We start from the raw sequence: 15,646 nt of genomic DNA, 5'->3' as shown, positions 1-15,646 counted from the left end.
GTGGGATGGGTAAATCTGCCCGTGTTTGACGAAATCTGGTGAACTTGATCTTAGCGAATGCCATTGAAGTCGAACCTGTTATTAGATTGTAAGCTCTTATGAGTAGGACCCTTTTAACCCTCTTGTATTTTTTTAGCGTTGCACTGATATCTGTGCCAATACTAAGCATTTGCACGAGTATCGGTACTCTAGCAAAATGCACCAATACCTGAAACAGATACTTTCAGGCTTGGCTCTTTCAGCTGACTGACAGTCAAGGCCCTCTGCTCAGAGCGAAGGGGGAAAACTGGACGATCAGTGGTGTTTGATCGCTTAGTTCTCACTACAGAGCCAGTGGGGGACAGATGCAGTATAGGATTGATGCTGCATCCACCTAGGCGAGTATAAAATGTTTATTTTTTTTAAATCCTGAGTTTCTGATTTAACAGAAATGTATTAAGAAAAGTATACCGCTCTATAAAACAATTAATCCCCGTTGCTTCCGTACCAACAAACCAAGAGGGTGCTGGCTGTGCTCAATTAGCATGGGATGAAAGAAAAATCCTGGATCGTTGCACAACAAAAATGCAAATGGAAAAAACAGCCAAAATTCATGCAGTCAAACAAGAAGTGGACTAGGAAAAAAGAGCTGACATGTTTCGCATCCGTGTGATGCTTACAGAAATGTATTGTTTTTTTTATACTAAAGGCAGTTTTTTTTTAAAATTCAATCCTTTATTAGCGCACAAAAGACAGATACAGGTAACAATCACTACAAATAGCAATTAGACATGGTAAGAATCCAACAACATGAACAAAACATGGTCGTAAAATAAGATAATAGAGAGAGTGCGGATAATCCAGCCTTGCACAGTAAAAATCAGATGAGTAGAGACTCAAAACCCAATTAAGAACAAAGTGCAGAGCTGCAAAGGCATCCTGATCAGCATTTACTAGTACTAGAGAAAAAACAGGTGAATTAAGAGACCGAAGATGACAAAGCAGAGTAAAATTGGCCAGCAGCAGGAAAATTTTAAATAGCAAGGAGGGGTCCGAATTCACTAGATACAAAGAACACAGACTGGTCTTTCATATTTGCCAACAGTCCCAATTTTCCTGGGACAATCCCGACTTTTGGACCCTGGTCCTGATGAAGTCTGTTCCTTTGAAAATTCCAGGATTTTGCTTTTGTCCCGGGAATCGGGACTGTTTTTGGCCAAGACCGCAACAAAAAATGGCCACCCATTGTTTTCCGCCTAAAAAAATTCCCCGCCCCCATTTATGACAAGACTCCGCCCACAGACAAAAAAGTGTCCCTGAAAAGTATTTGACAATGTTGGCAACTATGATCTTTACTACAAAAATGTAAATACTTCAGAGACTGCTGCGTAAAAGGCCAACAGCAGGACAGTTTTAAGCAATGATATTAGGCCTTACTGGTGTATGGCCAACTTTTATCTAATGATAGGTGGTTAAGGTGCACACTATCCTTGCACTTAGTGTTTATGTTTTTTAAATGATACAAAGGCATGCTGTAAGCAAAAGGCAGCAACAACAATCAATGATCAGAGTACCTCAAACCCAAAAAGAAATTAAATCCCCAAAACACAACCCATGAAACAAAAGCACACTTTTAAAAAGGAGTCTTTCAGCAAAAGCACACACAAAAAACCAATGCAGTTGAGCATGCACACTGTGGTGACAATGCTGCATAGGTTCTACGAGCCTGCAGATCATTGCCACCAAGAAGAAGAAACTAGCAGAAACAGGTGATTTTTACCCTAATCCCTATGCAGTCTGACAACTTTCCCTACAGCAGCTTTTATCACACTGGCAGTATGATATCTTGGGGTTGATTTACTTAAGGCAAATATACTGTACACTGCTCCAGGGCTTAGTAAATTAGGGGCTTTCAACCTGACTAACTATGTAACCCCTTTGGAAAGTTTTCTAAAGGAAACTACATGGTTGTATTGCTGCTTTTTCACATGTAAAGTATATGTGTAACATGCAAATACTGGGATGGTAAAACACACACTAGTGTACAGATGTATGCATACTTTAGCACCTTACAAATAGACTTATCTGCTTGTCTAGCACATCTTTCAGCGTCAGCCAGTTTGGCTCCAGAATGACAGCACATCAACTTCTTGACATGTTCATGGACCTGCATCCCCATGGTAACTTCACCGGGTTATGCTTTATGATTTGGCGTATTAGAGTGCTTAACTCTCTTATGTGCTGCTTTCCACATACAGCACACTACTGTTCCAGGAAATCACACAGGAGATGTAACCCCATTAATCTGCCTAGAAGTTGTTCTGTTGTTTGGCCCTGTTACTGTGCTGCTGTCAAAGCATGCTGATATCATGGCCAGCACTGGAATAAGTGCTAAAAGGTACACTACAGGCAGACGTGAAGATGCTGCATTTGGATTGACCCCGAGGGATACATCCTACATGCTGAATGTGCGATCGTGTTATCCTTATATTATCAAACTGCGCCCGGCTGCCCTGTTATCCACTGCCTTTCTTTTATCCACATATTTTGGATGCAACTACACAAGAGCTTGCAATAAAGTAGGCTTGCGTGTTCACTGGTTCACCACGTATGAGGTCATGACCAGGGGTCAAGTCCTGGGGAAAAAAGTGTGGGAACTCCCCCATCCACTCCCCCACCAAAATAAAAAAAAATTATACGCTCATATGCATAATTACTAAACCGCATGTTTTTTTCTAAAGCAAGTTCTTTCTAACTCCCGCGATAACTCGCGGCAGACCTCTGCAATGTCTCCTGGGAACAATGACAAAAGCTCCCAGGAGACATTGCAGCATCGAGGAAGTGACGGAGTACCCGCACACTACCTGTTGAATCCATATACAGGAAGCGGCCAGTAACATAAAGGATGACTAAGGTTTGCCTGCCCCTGACAGTGACTCGAGCTGGGCATCGCTGCTTAGTGAAGGATTGGCTCGGGCGGCTCGGCTGCTCTCGGCTGCTCTAGTCCTGCAAACGGGAACTGCGTTCCTGCTGTGAAAAAAGTGCAGGAACTCCGTTCCCACGCGTTCCTGCAGGACTTGAGCCCTGGTCATGACACTGTAAGCATACATACTGGGGGAATCTAGGATGGAAAAGTACCTGGGGGTCCTAGTAGATGATAGGCTCAGCAATGGCAAGCTGCTGCTAACAAAGAAAACAGAATATTGGCATGCATTAAAAAGGGGATTAAACTCCAGAGATAAAACAATTATTCTCCCATTATACAAGACTCTGGTCCGGCCGCACCTGGAGTATGCCGTCCAGTTTTGGGCACCAGTCCTCAGGAAGGATGTACTGGGAACGGAGCGAGTACAAAGAAGGACAACAAAGCTAATAAAGTGTCTGGAGGATATTCGTTATGAAGAAAGGTTGCAAGCACTGAACTTATTCTCTCTGGAGAAGAGACGCTTGAGAGGGGATATTTACAAATACCATACTGGTGACCTCACAATAGGGATAAAAAGTATGTGGAAGGGAGTTTAACAAGAAACAGAGAGCCGTGGTGACATCTCTTCTGGGTGTGGCTGAACCCGGAAGTCTGCCTGCACACAGTACTGTCAGTATATGCTGAATTACCTCTGCTTAAATGTGAGTGTTTGACCATTAATAAAAGTTTGTTTTTTGTGTTTAATACTACACTGTGGAGTACTCTCTCTCTCTCTCTCCTGTATGTGTCTGTCTGAGCATTTAACCAGGAGGTGTGACCATAAAGAGAAAGTGAGCAGGGATCGTTTTGTATGAGGAATACAACAGAAAGGCTTATTATTGAGCCTCTTTAGGTGAGAGGCCGGGGGAAACGTTTGGCATGTAGCACTGGATGAAAGCACCTGCACTTTATTGGATATCACTGCAATTAAGAGACAATGGTTTTGCATCTGCACTTCTTTGGATTTATTTGCACATTGCTGTGGAGTGTGGCTTAGGCCCCTTTCACACGGGTGTACGGATAAAAAAGGGACATACATTAGTCCCTATGAGATCGCGGGTGTCAGCGGATGAACATCCGCTGACACCCGATCTCGCCCGCTTCCACATTCCTCCGATTCTGCAGACGGAGGAAAACCCTATTTTTCCTTCCGTCTGCAAATCGGATTGGGTGAACACGGACAGACAGTCTGTGTTCATCCGATCCCCCCATAGGGGAGAGCGGAGAAAAGACAAGGCGTCCCTGCACAGTGTTCGGGGACCGCCCTGTCATCCGCCGGGTCAGCGGGGATCAACGGAGCGATCCCCGCTGAACAAGCGGAGGTTCACGGGGCGGATCATTAGTGATCCGCCCCGTGTGAAAGGGCCCTTAGAGATTTTCCAGCACAAGGACTTGCATTATTTTGCATGTTTTTTTGGAACAGTTTTTTCCGCACTAAAGACTGTTTATTACACAATTTTATACAGTTTTTTTCTAGTGTATGTATTTTACAAACACGGATTTTATATATATTTTTTTACACAGGTAATTTCTGCACTGTATTGTTGCATTTTTTTATTAATTTTGCACAGCGTTATTTTATTATTTTCACCTCTATGAAGAGTCATTTATGGATATGTTTTGCAATTATCACCCTTGAATTATTTGGTGTTTTATGCATGCTATTTCATATAGTTTCAAATATTTTTATAGTAAGCGCCCCCTCACCCCGCCCCCCCCCCCCCCAACTTTTATAACAAGAAACGTGGCCACTCACTAAAATTTTAAGAAAGAGGTTTAACCATAAACTACGTAGAGAATTCTTTACTGTAAGAGTGGCAAGGATGTGGAATACCCTTCCACAGGTGGTGGTCTCAGCGGGGAACATTAATAGTTTCAAAATGGAGCACCAGCAGTGCAGCTATGGTTGACACTGGCAATGGCGTTATAGGTCTGCCCTGCAGGCTACTTTTGTGAATGGGCAAAGCCCACATGAAGACGGAGACATCAACAAGCGACCAGTGCTGGTGGTCATACACACAAAACACACAAAACTAGTCAGATTTTTTACGTTATTATGCAAGAAAAAGTACACTGTAGGGGCAACTAAAAAATGGTACCCCAAATTTTGCTTTTTTTTTTTTTTAATTATTTGAGCTCCTCAAGCACTTGCACATGGTCAACATGTACAGCAGACAGTATGGGCATACAGAGTAAAATAGAACTGTTAATGTGGTGCCCAAGAGTATTTTGTTCCCCGTAGGAATGCATTACAGAAAATGATGTGCTCATTGACACACATGTATGGGTGCGTTTTTCAAACCATAGAATTTTACATTCAAAAAAATCCACCCATACATATTTAGGCCTCTTTCACATGGGCAGTCTGATCGAGTCTATCTGTCAGTTAAGTGTGCCCGATCGGACTATCCATTGCCCTCTATGGCATCCTGGATGTCGAGCAGAGCGAATAATTGGGCGACTGAGTGGCAGATGAGGTTTAATGTTGATAAATGTAAAGTTATGCACTTAGGGACTAAGAATATGCATGCATCATACATGCTAGGGGGGAGTACAACTGGGCGGATCTGTAGTGGAGAAGGATCTGGGGGTCTTGGTAGATCATAAGCTCAATAATAACATACAATGCCAAGCTGCGGTTTCCAAAGCCAGCAAAGTCCTTTCTTGTATTAAGAGAGGTAAGGACTCCAGAGACAGAGATATAATTTTGCCCCTGTACAAATCATTAGTAAGACCTCATCTGGAATATGCAGTTCAGTTTTGGGCATCAGTTCTCAAAAAGGATATCAGGGAACTGGAGAAAGTGCAGAGAAGGGCAACCAAACTGATAAGAGGCATGGAGGAGCTCAGCTATGAGGAAAGACTAGAAGAACTACATTTATTCACTCTTGAGAAGAGGAGAATTAGGGGGGATATGATCAACATGTACAAATATATAAGAGGTCCATACAGTGGACTTGGTGTTGAGTTATTCACTTTACGGTCAACACTGAGGACAAGGGGGCACTCTTTACGTCTAGAGCAGGGATCCTCAAACTACGGCCCTCCAGCTGTTGTAGAACTACACATCCCATGAGGCATTGTAACATACTGACATTCACAGACATGACCGGGCATGATGGAAATTGTAGTTCCTGAACAACTGGAGGGCCGTAGTTTGAAGACCCATGGTCTAGAGGAAAAGAGATTTCACCTCCAAATACGGAAAGGCTTTTTCACAGTAAGAGCTGTGAAAATGTGGAACAGACTCCCTCCAGAGGTGGTTCTGGCCAGCTCAGTAGATTGCTTTAAGAAAGGCCTGGATACTTTCCTAAATGTACATAAAATAACTGAGTACTAAAATTTGTAGGTAAAGTTGATCTAGGGTAAATCCGATTGCCTCTTGGGGAATCAGGAAGGAATTTTTTCCCCTGCTGTAGCAAATTGGATCATGCTCTGCTGAGGTTTTTTGCCTTCCTCTGGATCAACTGTGGGTATGGAGTTGGGTGTATGGGATTGTACTGTGTTTTTTATTTTGTTTGTTTATTTTTTGTGGTTGAACTGGATAGACTTGTGTCTTTTTTCAACCTGACTAACTATGTAACTATGTAACTATGAATACGGATCTGTCATTTTCCTGCCCTGCGGGGATCAGCAAACAGATACCCTGCTGAGCAGACTGTCTTAAAAGAGCCCTTTGGTTGAAAAAAAAAGAGATGCCCATCAAGTTCAACCCACAGAAAACACCTCCATAGGCACAATACTATGCCCACAGTTGATCCAGAGGAAGGAATTTTAAAGCATGATCCTATTTGCTCCAGCAGGGGGTAAATAATTCCCGATACCCCAAGAGGCCATCGGATATTCCCTGATTCCACTTCACCAATAAATATGCATGCATGAGTAATTACTGGCAGTGCCAGGGCTTACAAGAATATAGCAACGCACAACATTTTGTGTAATGCATCCGTTTTGGCAAAAATATGCTGCTGCTGCTCTAGCTCCCTGCGCTACAACAACAGACGTATACCGGTACTTTGCATGCCCACGTGCTATAAATTATGAATGTATGCAAGAGCCCTTATAGTTTAGTGTTCGCTTTGACATGTTTTACAACCTATCAATTTTTATTACCCATCAGGTAGACAAACTGACAGCCACCATAAGTTGTGTGCTGGAACTACAACTTAGTGCAATATTGTGCTGTCATTTATTGAGAGTCTTACCGAGTGATTATGTGCAGTGATAACAGCAGAGCCACCCTCGGTGTAGTGCGTCATTGTGAAGTTGCCAGCAAACAGCCCCCTGGAAAACAATTAAGCATTTAAATTAGCAAAGGCAGGGAAAAATAGCCAGACATTTTGCCATCTTATTTCCATTAGACGACATGAAAGCATTTGCTAAAAATATTAAAATAGAAAAATGTATAATCGCCATCTGTGTTTTCAAATAGATTTCCGTCCAAAGCTATAAATGGGAGAAAATGAAATGAAATTATTATGTGAAAATTGTAGCTATTAATTCAGGAAAAAAAAACTTACATGGCTCCCATCAGTAGAATAGATATTTGTTCATACTATAAAAGCCAAATAAACGAATATCCGGTATGTTTTTTTTGATCTATGACCTTAAAAGAAGAATAATGTTTGAGATAGGGAGGGACCTTAGCGTGTAAGCTCCTCGTGGGCAGGGACTGATGTGAATGTACAATATGTACAGAACTGTGTAAATTGTTGGTGCTATACAAATTCCTGGAATAAAACAATTAAACAACCAAGCACAAATGTTAAGAAGGCCAAAAGATAAAGATGTCAGATAAGAGTTGTTGGCACTCCATGGTCATACACAGAAGGACCTGATCATGTAGAACAGGGGTCTCCAAACTGCGGCCCGAGGGCCAGATGTGGCACTTTGCCAGCTTCTATCCAGCCCTTGGGGCACTATTCCTTCCACTGATATGAGGCACTATTCCTCCCACTGACCGCAACAATGGGGCATTCTTTCTTCCACTGATACCAATAATGGGATACTATTCCTCCTATTAATAGGGGCACTACCCTTCCTATTGACCACCAATCCTGAGGCCATATTTATTCTTTTTTTTTTTGCCCCTGCTTGCCAAAATTTCGGCCCTCCTTAAGTCTAAAAGACAATAAACTGGCCCTTTTGTTTAAAAAGTTTGGAGACCCCTGATGTAGAAGCTAAAGATGAGATTGTTGGGCCATCGTCCAAATACCAAACAGAACAATCACTACTTTGTACAGTTTGAAAGATTTTGTGTGTTGTATTATATTTAATAACTTTGCTCAACTATAAAAAATTACCGCAACAAAAAATTAAAAGGACCATGTTCACAATCCACTGCGTGATAGTTACATAAAATGTACAGTATCTCACATAATTGAGCACACCGCTCACATTTTTGTAAATATTTTATTATAATCTTTTCATGTGGCAACACTGAAGAAATTACACTTTGCTACAATGTAAAGTAGTGAATGTACAGCTTATATAACGGTGTACATTTGCTGTCCCCTCAAAATAACTCAACACACAGCCATTAATGTCTAAACCGCTGGCAACAAAAGGTAGTACACCCCATTTGGGCCCAATTTCCAAATTGGGCCCAATTAGCCATTTTCCCTCCCCGATGTCATGTGACTCAGTGTTACAAGGTCTCGGGTGTGAATGGGGAGCAGGTGTGTTAAATTTGGTGTTATCACTCTCACCCTCTCATACTGGTCACTGGAAGCTCAACATTGTGCCTCATGGCAAAGAACTCTGAAGATCTGAAAAAAGTTTTGTTGCTCTGCATAAAGATGGCCAAGGCTAAAAGGAGATCGCCAAGACCCTGAAACTGAGCTGCAGCATGGTGGCCAAGACCATACAGCGGTTTAACATGACAGGTTCCACTCAGAACAGTTCTTGCCATGGTCGACCAAAGGCCTTTTTCACACGAGCGGTCTGATTGGGTCCACCCGTGTGAAAGAGGCCCGTGTGTTGAGTCCACATGCTCAGCATCATATTCAGAGGTTGTCTTTGGGAATTAGACATACGAGTGCTGCCAGCATTGCTGCAGAAGTTGAGTTAAGGGGTGGGGGGTCAGCCTGTCAGTGCTCAGACCATACACCACACACTGCATTAAATTGGTCTGCATGGCTGTCGTCCCAGAAGGAAGCCAATTCTAAAGATGATGCACAAGAAAGCCCGCAAGCAGTTTGCTGAAGACAAAGCAGACTAAGGACGTGGATTACTGGAACCATGTCCTGTGGTCTGGTGAGACCAAGATAAACCTATTTGGTTCAGATGGTGTCAAGCGTGTGTGGAGGCAACCATGTGTGGAGTACAAAGACAAGTGTGTCTTGCCTACAGTCAAACATGGTGGTGAGAGTATCATAGTCTGGGGCTGCATAAGTGCTGGGGAGCTACAGTTCATTGAAGGAGCCATGAATGCCAACATGTTCTGTGACATACTGAAGCAGAGCATGATCCCCTCCCTTCAGAGACGGGGCCACAGGGCAGAATTCCAACATGATAATGATCCCAAACCCACCTCCAAGACGACCACTGCCTTGCTAAAGAAGCTGAGGGTAAAGGTGATGGACTGGCCAAGCATGTCTCCAGACCTAAACCCTATTGAACATCTGTTGGGCATCCTCAAACCAAAGGTGGGGGAGCGCAAGGTCTCCAACATCCACCAGCTCTGTGATGCCGTCATGGAGGAGTGGAAGAGGACTCCAGGGGTAACCTGTGAAGCTCTGGGAAACTCCATGTCCAAGAGGGTTAAGGCAGTGCTGGAAAATAATGGTGGCCACACAAAATATTGACACTTTGGGCCCAATTTGGACATTTTCATTTAGGGGTGTACTCACTTTTGTTGCTAGTGGTTTAGACATTAATGGCTATGGGGTAGATTCACTAAGACTTACGACGGGCGTATCAGTAGATACGCCGTCGTAAGTCCGAATCCCCGCCGTTGTATATTTAAGCGTATTCTCAAACTGATATACGCTTAAATATTGCTAAGATACGACCGGCGTAAGTCTCCTACGCCGTCGTATCTTAACTGCATATTTACGCTGGCCGCTAGGGGCGTGTACGCCGATTTACGCCTAGAAATATGTAAATCAGCTAGATACGCCAATTCACGAACGTACGCCCGGCCATCGCAGTACAGATACGCCGTTTACGTTAGGCTTTTTTCCGGCATAAAGATAAACCACCAAAAACATGGCGCAGCCAATGTTAAGTATTTTTCACATTTTACGTCGTTTGCGTAACTCGTCTGTGAATGGGGCTGGCCGTAATTTACGTTCACGTCGAAAGCATGACGATTTGCCGACGTCATTTGGAGCATGCGCACTGGTATATGTCCACGGACGGCGCATTGCAAAATACGTGGGGTCATTAGTATTTTACATAAAACACGCCCCCAACCAGCCTATTTTGAATTAGGCGGGCTTACGCCGGCCCAGTTACACTGCGCCGCCGTAAGTTTCAGCGCAAGTTCTTTTTTAATACAGGACCTGCGGCTCAAACTTACGGCGGCGTAGTGTATATGAGATACGCTACACCGGCCAAAATCTACGTGAATCTACCCCGTGTGTTTATATTGAGGGGAAAGCAAATTTATTAATATTGAGTTATACAAGCTGTATACTCACTACTTTACATTGTAGCAAAGTGTAATTTCTTCAGTGTTTCTTCATGAAAATATATAATAAAATATTTACAAAAATCTGAGGGGTGTACGCACTTTTGTGAGATACTGTGTATATGTATATATATTTTTTTAATTAGAATAGGGGAGGGGTAGAATCTGCATCAGATTGTCACTGCGGTCTGTATTCCCCTCAATTTTTTTACCTGTGCAAAATTTACCTGGACATGAAGTAAGGGGTTGCCTCCTCAATGGGGCCACATAATGCAATAAAAATCAGAGGGCGGTATCTTCTACCACATAGTCCAGAACCAATTATAATCTTTAACTAAAATGTTTTAAAAACAACTAGAAAAGTCAACTTGACTCCTATTTGGAATAACAGTGTCTGCTTGCCTCGACCATTTACATTCCAGTCAGATGGTTGCCGCTGTGCTGCATCAGGCAGCAGGTGTGGATTTAAAACAGTGTCAAGCTCATTCTTATCTGTAATCTAATTCATTCAGCAGATCTATTCTGAGGCAGGATCTAATTTACTGGTAATGGCACAAGCTAGGTCATTGACCTTGCAGGCCCTACTTCTCCTTGATTATATTATACTTGCTGCAAGTCTGCAAACAGAAAGATAAAATGGCACTTGTGTGAGATATTAACATAATCTCTGCACAACAGGAGTGTGCGACTTTGCTGAGCCTTGGCCTGATGCTTAGTGAACACACCAGGCTTCCAAGGTTGGAAGTCTACTTCTGCTGAAGGGCTTGTGCTATACCACACGGGAGATGAGGGATTGGAACTGATGAGATTTATTATTTTAGGAAAACCCCGTTTATGTTTTCAGGGTCTTACCAAGCATTAAGATAAAGTGTATTTGCACTTTTGCTGTCAAATTTAAGAATTGGTTTGTTATGTGTTCTTATTAACACAGCCCTTTTAGAAATATATATATTTCTTACCTTTATAGTTGTTTTCTTGGAGCAGGCCTTTTAACATAATGCAAGCTACTCTAAATAAATTTAACCACTTCAGCTCCGTTAAAATTACCCCCCCCCTCCTTCATGACCAGGCCATTTTTTGCGAATAAGGTACTGCGTTACTTTACCTGACAATTTCACGGTTGTGCGATGCTGTACCCAAATAAAAGGTTTGCGTCCCCCCCCCCCCCACAAATAGAGCTTTCTTTTGGTGGTATTTGATCACCTCTGCTTTTTATTTTTACTTTTAAATGATTGATTTCAATAGCAGGGGCGGTTTAGGAGTGCTGCATACAATATTGGTGATGGTTTTTTTACTCTCCGCTAAGGGTCTCTTATGGTCTATTTTAGCTGCCCCCGATTGCATTGTTACATTAGTTATCGCATTCCTTGAAGCATTGGAATGCCGACGATGACCCCACGGTCTTATATTTTTTTAAAGTGCTTTTTTTTTTCTTTTAAAAGGCCTTTTTATGCTAAAGTTAAGCCACCCAAGTTTAACCTTAGCCCTTTCATATTTGTTGACCATTGGAATGCACTGGTGAATGCCATTATTTAATAAGTTCTTAAAGCTCTCCCATTTTTCCTTAGTGTTCATTGTTTTTAGAAATTGGTCCCATTTTGTCAGGGCTGGCCTCTCAGCCCTTCCTTCTCTGTGCCCATGTTGCTCAGCTGTTGGTTAATTGCCAGAACTCATCGTTTCACAGTGGCTCACCGGTTGATCTCCTGCTCCTCAGTCAAGCCTTCAGCCACCCCCTTCTGGCTCTTTAAACTGTCTGGTTCATTTCATCAATTGCGTTCGCTTGGTCAACATATATAGAGATTCTCAGCTGTGTTCCTATTGAAGACTTGCCTGGCTGACGTCCCTTCTGGTTCCTGATACTGTCTGCTTCCTCTGACTACGCTGATCTCTGGCTTCCTGATTTTCTGGCTTGTTCGGACTACCAGATTTGGCTTACCGAACCCTGGCTATGTTTTGACTATGTTTACCAGTTGTACCATTTAATTAAAAGGTGTGATTTTTACTGCATGTTCTGTCTCTGTCTGTTTCATGGTTCCTCAGGAATTTAAAATCTTGTAGTATGGCATACAGTTTAGAAAAGTTGCCTCATTTGAAATAAAGGCTGGGTTCACATGTCCCTGTTCTCCATTTCAGGGATGAATCAGACCCCCAATTTTTGCCTGAATTCTGGCCTGAAACAAAGCCAAAGATGCAAAGGACCCCTGTGCAATCCACTCCGCAGCCGCCATGGAGAAGTGTGAAATGGTTTAATTTTTCTCTCTTTTGCTCTCTGAGTGCATCCCCTTTATCTCCACAAGATGGTAGTGTTTTTACCATTGAATAAGCTTTTCCTTTTGCTCCAGAACAGTAGTCATCATTAATTTGTTGGCGCTGTGCGCTTTCCATTACCCTTATTTCCGTTTTCCCTCTGTCAAAATGGAGTATCTGCACTATATAAGGGCATGCGTGATGACGCGAATCTAGCAGCCAATCCCAGACGACGTGCGTTGGTGACGAAACGCGTAGGTTTGGCTTGCAGGTCTGACGTCATTACGCCTTTCTAGATGGGAAGCACGGAGCACAAACAGATAGGAGAAGCAGAAGAAGCCTCCACGCTCTCATCGGACTTGTTTGCATTGCGATAACATCTCCACGATCTTGTAAGTGCATATTTACTTGGCCAATAAATTTATACTTTACAGTATCACGCTATGGTTTTCTTTTCTTTGACATTCTGAGAAAATAGATACCATCCCTGATACTCCACAGAGGGTCTGAAGGGAGACCTAAAATCCCCACGTTTGCTGAGACCGCTATAACGGTGGTCACACAGTTAGGGTAAGGAGACTACATTACCACTTCTGGGTGCCTTCCTGGTGGATGAAGTTTGCTCTATCCTTAACTTTCCTTTCAGGCACCAACACAGATTAACCCTTTAAGGACTGATTTATTTTGTGTTCTATTTGTCAACTCTGCGTAGTGGGACTTTATTTATGCACATTTTTTTCTTTATATGTTTCTGTGTCACTCAAACTGTTTTCTTCACAAGGCATTTTTGTAACTGGGTGAATTATAACCCACATGCAATTCGCACTTGTGTGAACCCAGCCTTAATGTTCTTTTACTACCCTCGTGCCTCCTTTTCCTATGATTTATGCTGAATGAAATTACTCTGTGATCGCTGTTTCCCAAGTTATTGCTAATTTCCACATCTGCAATCAGATCTGTGTTATTTAGGCATTGCCCTGCCTTGCTGCCATTCCTAACTTCTGACAGGAGATCAGACTCCTCCATCCGTCAGGTTGGGAGGCCTGTAACATACACCCATTATTTCCCATTTGTTTCTTCACTTTGTGTCTATCTTTCGGTTAAAGAGATTTCCCATGACTTCCTGACCTGACAGGATAAAAATCAGCAAAAAAATGTAAATAACTTAACAGAGGCTATATACCTTCTTTGCTGTATCCAAAACAAATAATATTGAACTGCAGTTGTGAATTAAAGAAAATGTGTGATTTAAAGCAAATTTTTGCAAAGAAACCACAGACATTCATTATGCTGGAGATAATACACCCAACTACATGTTTTATGCTAGATCTTTCATCATGCCAAGAAGGCTATAAACCAATACATGTGACATGTTTAATCCCAACACTGACAAAGACATTTTTGTCAGTGTTGGCAAAGACCAGTAGTGTGCATTTTTTCTTTCATTTACGCTTACACACTTTTTTTGTTGCAGTGCAATACTGGAATCTTGGAACTTAATATAAACATTCAAATCACAAGACCAACTTTATCTAAAAACTAGTTTACTAATGAATTTGTTAAGTATTCCAATAAACATGGATACATGTATAACCATTGTTAGGCTGTACGAAAGTGCTAGTAACATGCGGTTACACAGCAGAAGAAAAATATATACATATGTTATAAGCAATGATTTGCATTAATCCCTTCAGCCATTTAATCAGAGGGATTACACAGAGGTGGAAACAGGGAAAACAAAATCATGTATAAATTGATTTGTGCACTGGCGTAGATCCAAGTACATTAAAAGAGGGATTCAGATTGCCGGATACTTACACTAATTGGATCAATCAGGTTAGAAAACAAATTGGACCTCCATAAGTGGAAACTTGTTTAAGTTTTATTAGGGGACTTTTAGGCCAAAGGAGAATTCAGTTGGAATCTGGTGAACTAGGTGACCTTGTGGATGTACTTTGGGGACTTCAGAGTTTTCTTTCTTCAAACAGAATATTAAAATCCAATAGGAAGCGTTAGACATTGTTACATAGTTAGTCAGGTTGAAAAAAGACACAATTCCATCCACAAAAAAAAAATAGACAAAATAAAAAACATAGTACAATCCCATACACCCAACTCCATACCTAGACCTAGAGGAAGGCAAAAAAAAAACAAAAAAACAGCAGAGCGTGATCCAATTTGCTACAGCAGGGGAAAAAATTCCTTTCCGATCCCCCGAGAGGCAATCGGATTTACCCTGGATGAACTTTACCTAAAAATCTTAGTACTCAGTTATATTATGTACATTTAGGAAAGTATCCAAGCCTTTCTTAAAGCAATCTACTGAGCTGGCCAGAACCACCTCTGGAGGGAGTCTGTTCCACATTTTCACAGCTCTTACTGTGAAGAAACCTTTCCGTATTTGGAGATGAAATCTCTTTTCCTCTAGACGTAAAGAGTGCCCCCTTGTCCTCAGTGTTGACCGTAAAGTGAATAACTCAACACCAAGTTCACTATATGGACCCATTATATATTTGTACATGTGGATCATATCCCCCCCTTATTCTCCTCTTCTCAAGAGTGAATACATTTCGTTATTCTAGTCTTTTCTCATAGCTGAGCTCCTCCATGACTCTTATCAGTTTGGTTGCCCTTCTCTGCACTTTCTCCAGTTCCCCCATATCCTTTTTGAGAACTGGTGCCCAAAACTGAACTGCATATTCCAGATGAGGTCTTACTAATGATTTGTACAGGGGCAAAATTATATCTCTCTCTCTGGAGTCCATACCTCTCTTAATACAAGAAAGGACTTTGCTCGCTTTGGAAACCGCAGCTTGGCATTG

The 15,646-nt window shown here is 42.1% G+C and overlaps 1 protein-coding gene across 1 annotated transcript in view; it reads right to left on the bottom strand.

The window, feature by feature from the left end:
- Positions 1-15,646, bottom strand: part of ADAM12 (ADAM metallopeptidase domain 12) — a 706,349-nt gene that overhangs the window by 357,558 nt on the left and 333,145 nt on the right. The window contains exon 4 of the mRNA XM_040361428.1: positions 7,150-7,228. Coding sequence (XP_040217362.1) covers positions 7,150-7,228 — 79 coding nt within the window. The remainder of the gene's footprint in view (positions 1-7,149; positions 7,229-15,646) is intronic.

This window comes from Rana temporaria, chromosome 8 (genome assembly GCF_905171775.1).
Source record: "Rana temporaria chromosome 8, aRanTem1.1, whole genome shotgun sequence".
In the NCBI taxonomy this organism is placed as follows: Eukaryota; Metazoa; Chordata; class Amphibia; order Anura; family Ranidae; genus Rana; species Rana temporaria.
Note: the sequence above shows the minus strand (reverse complement) of the source record. Positions and strands in the feature narration are given on the sequence as shown.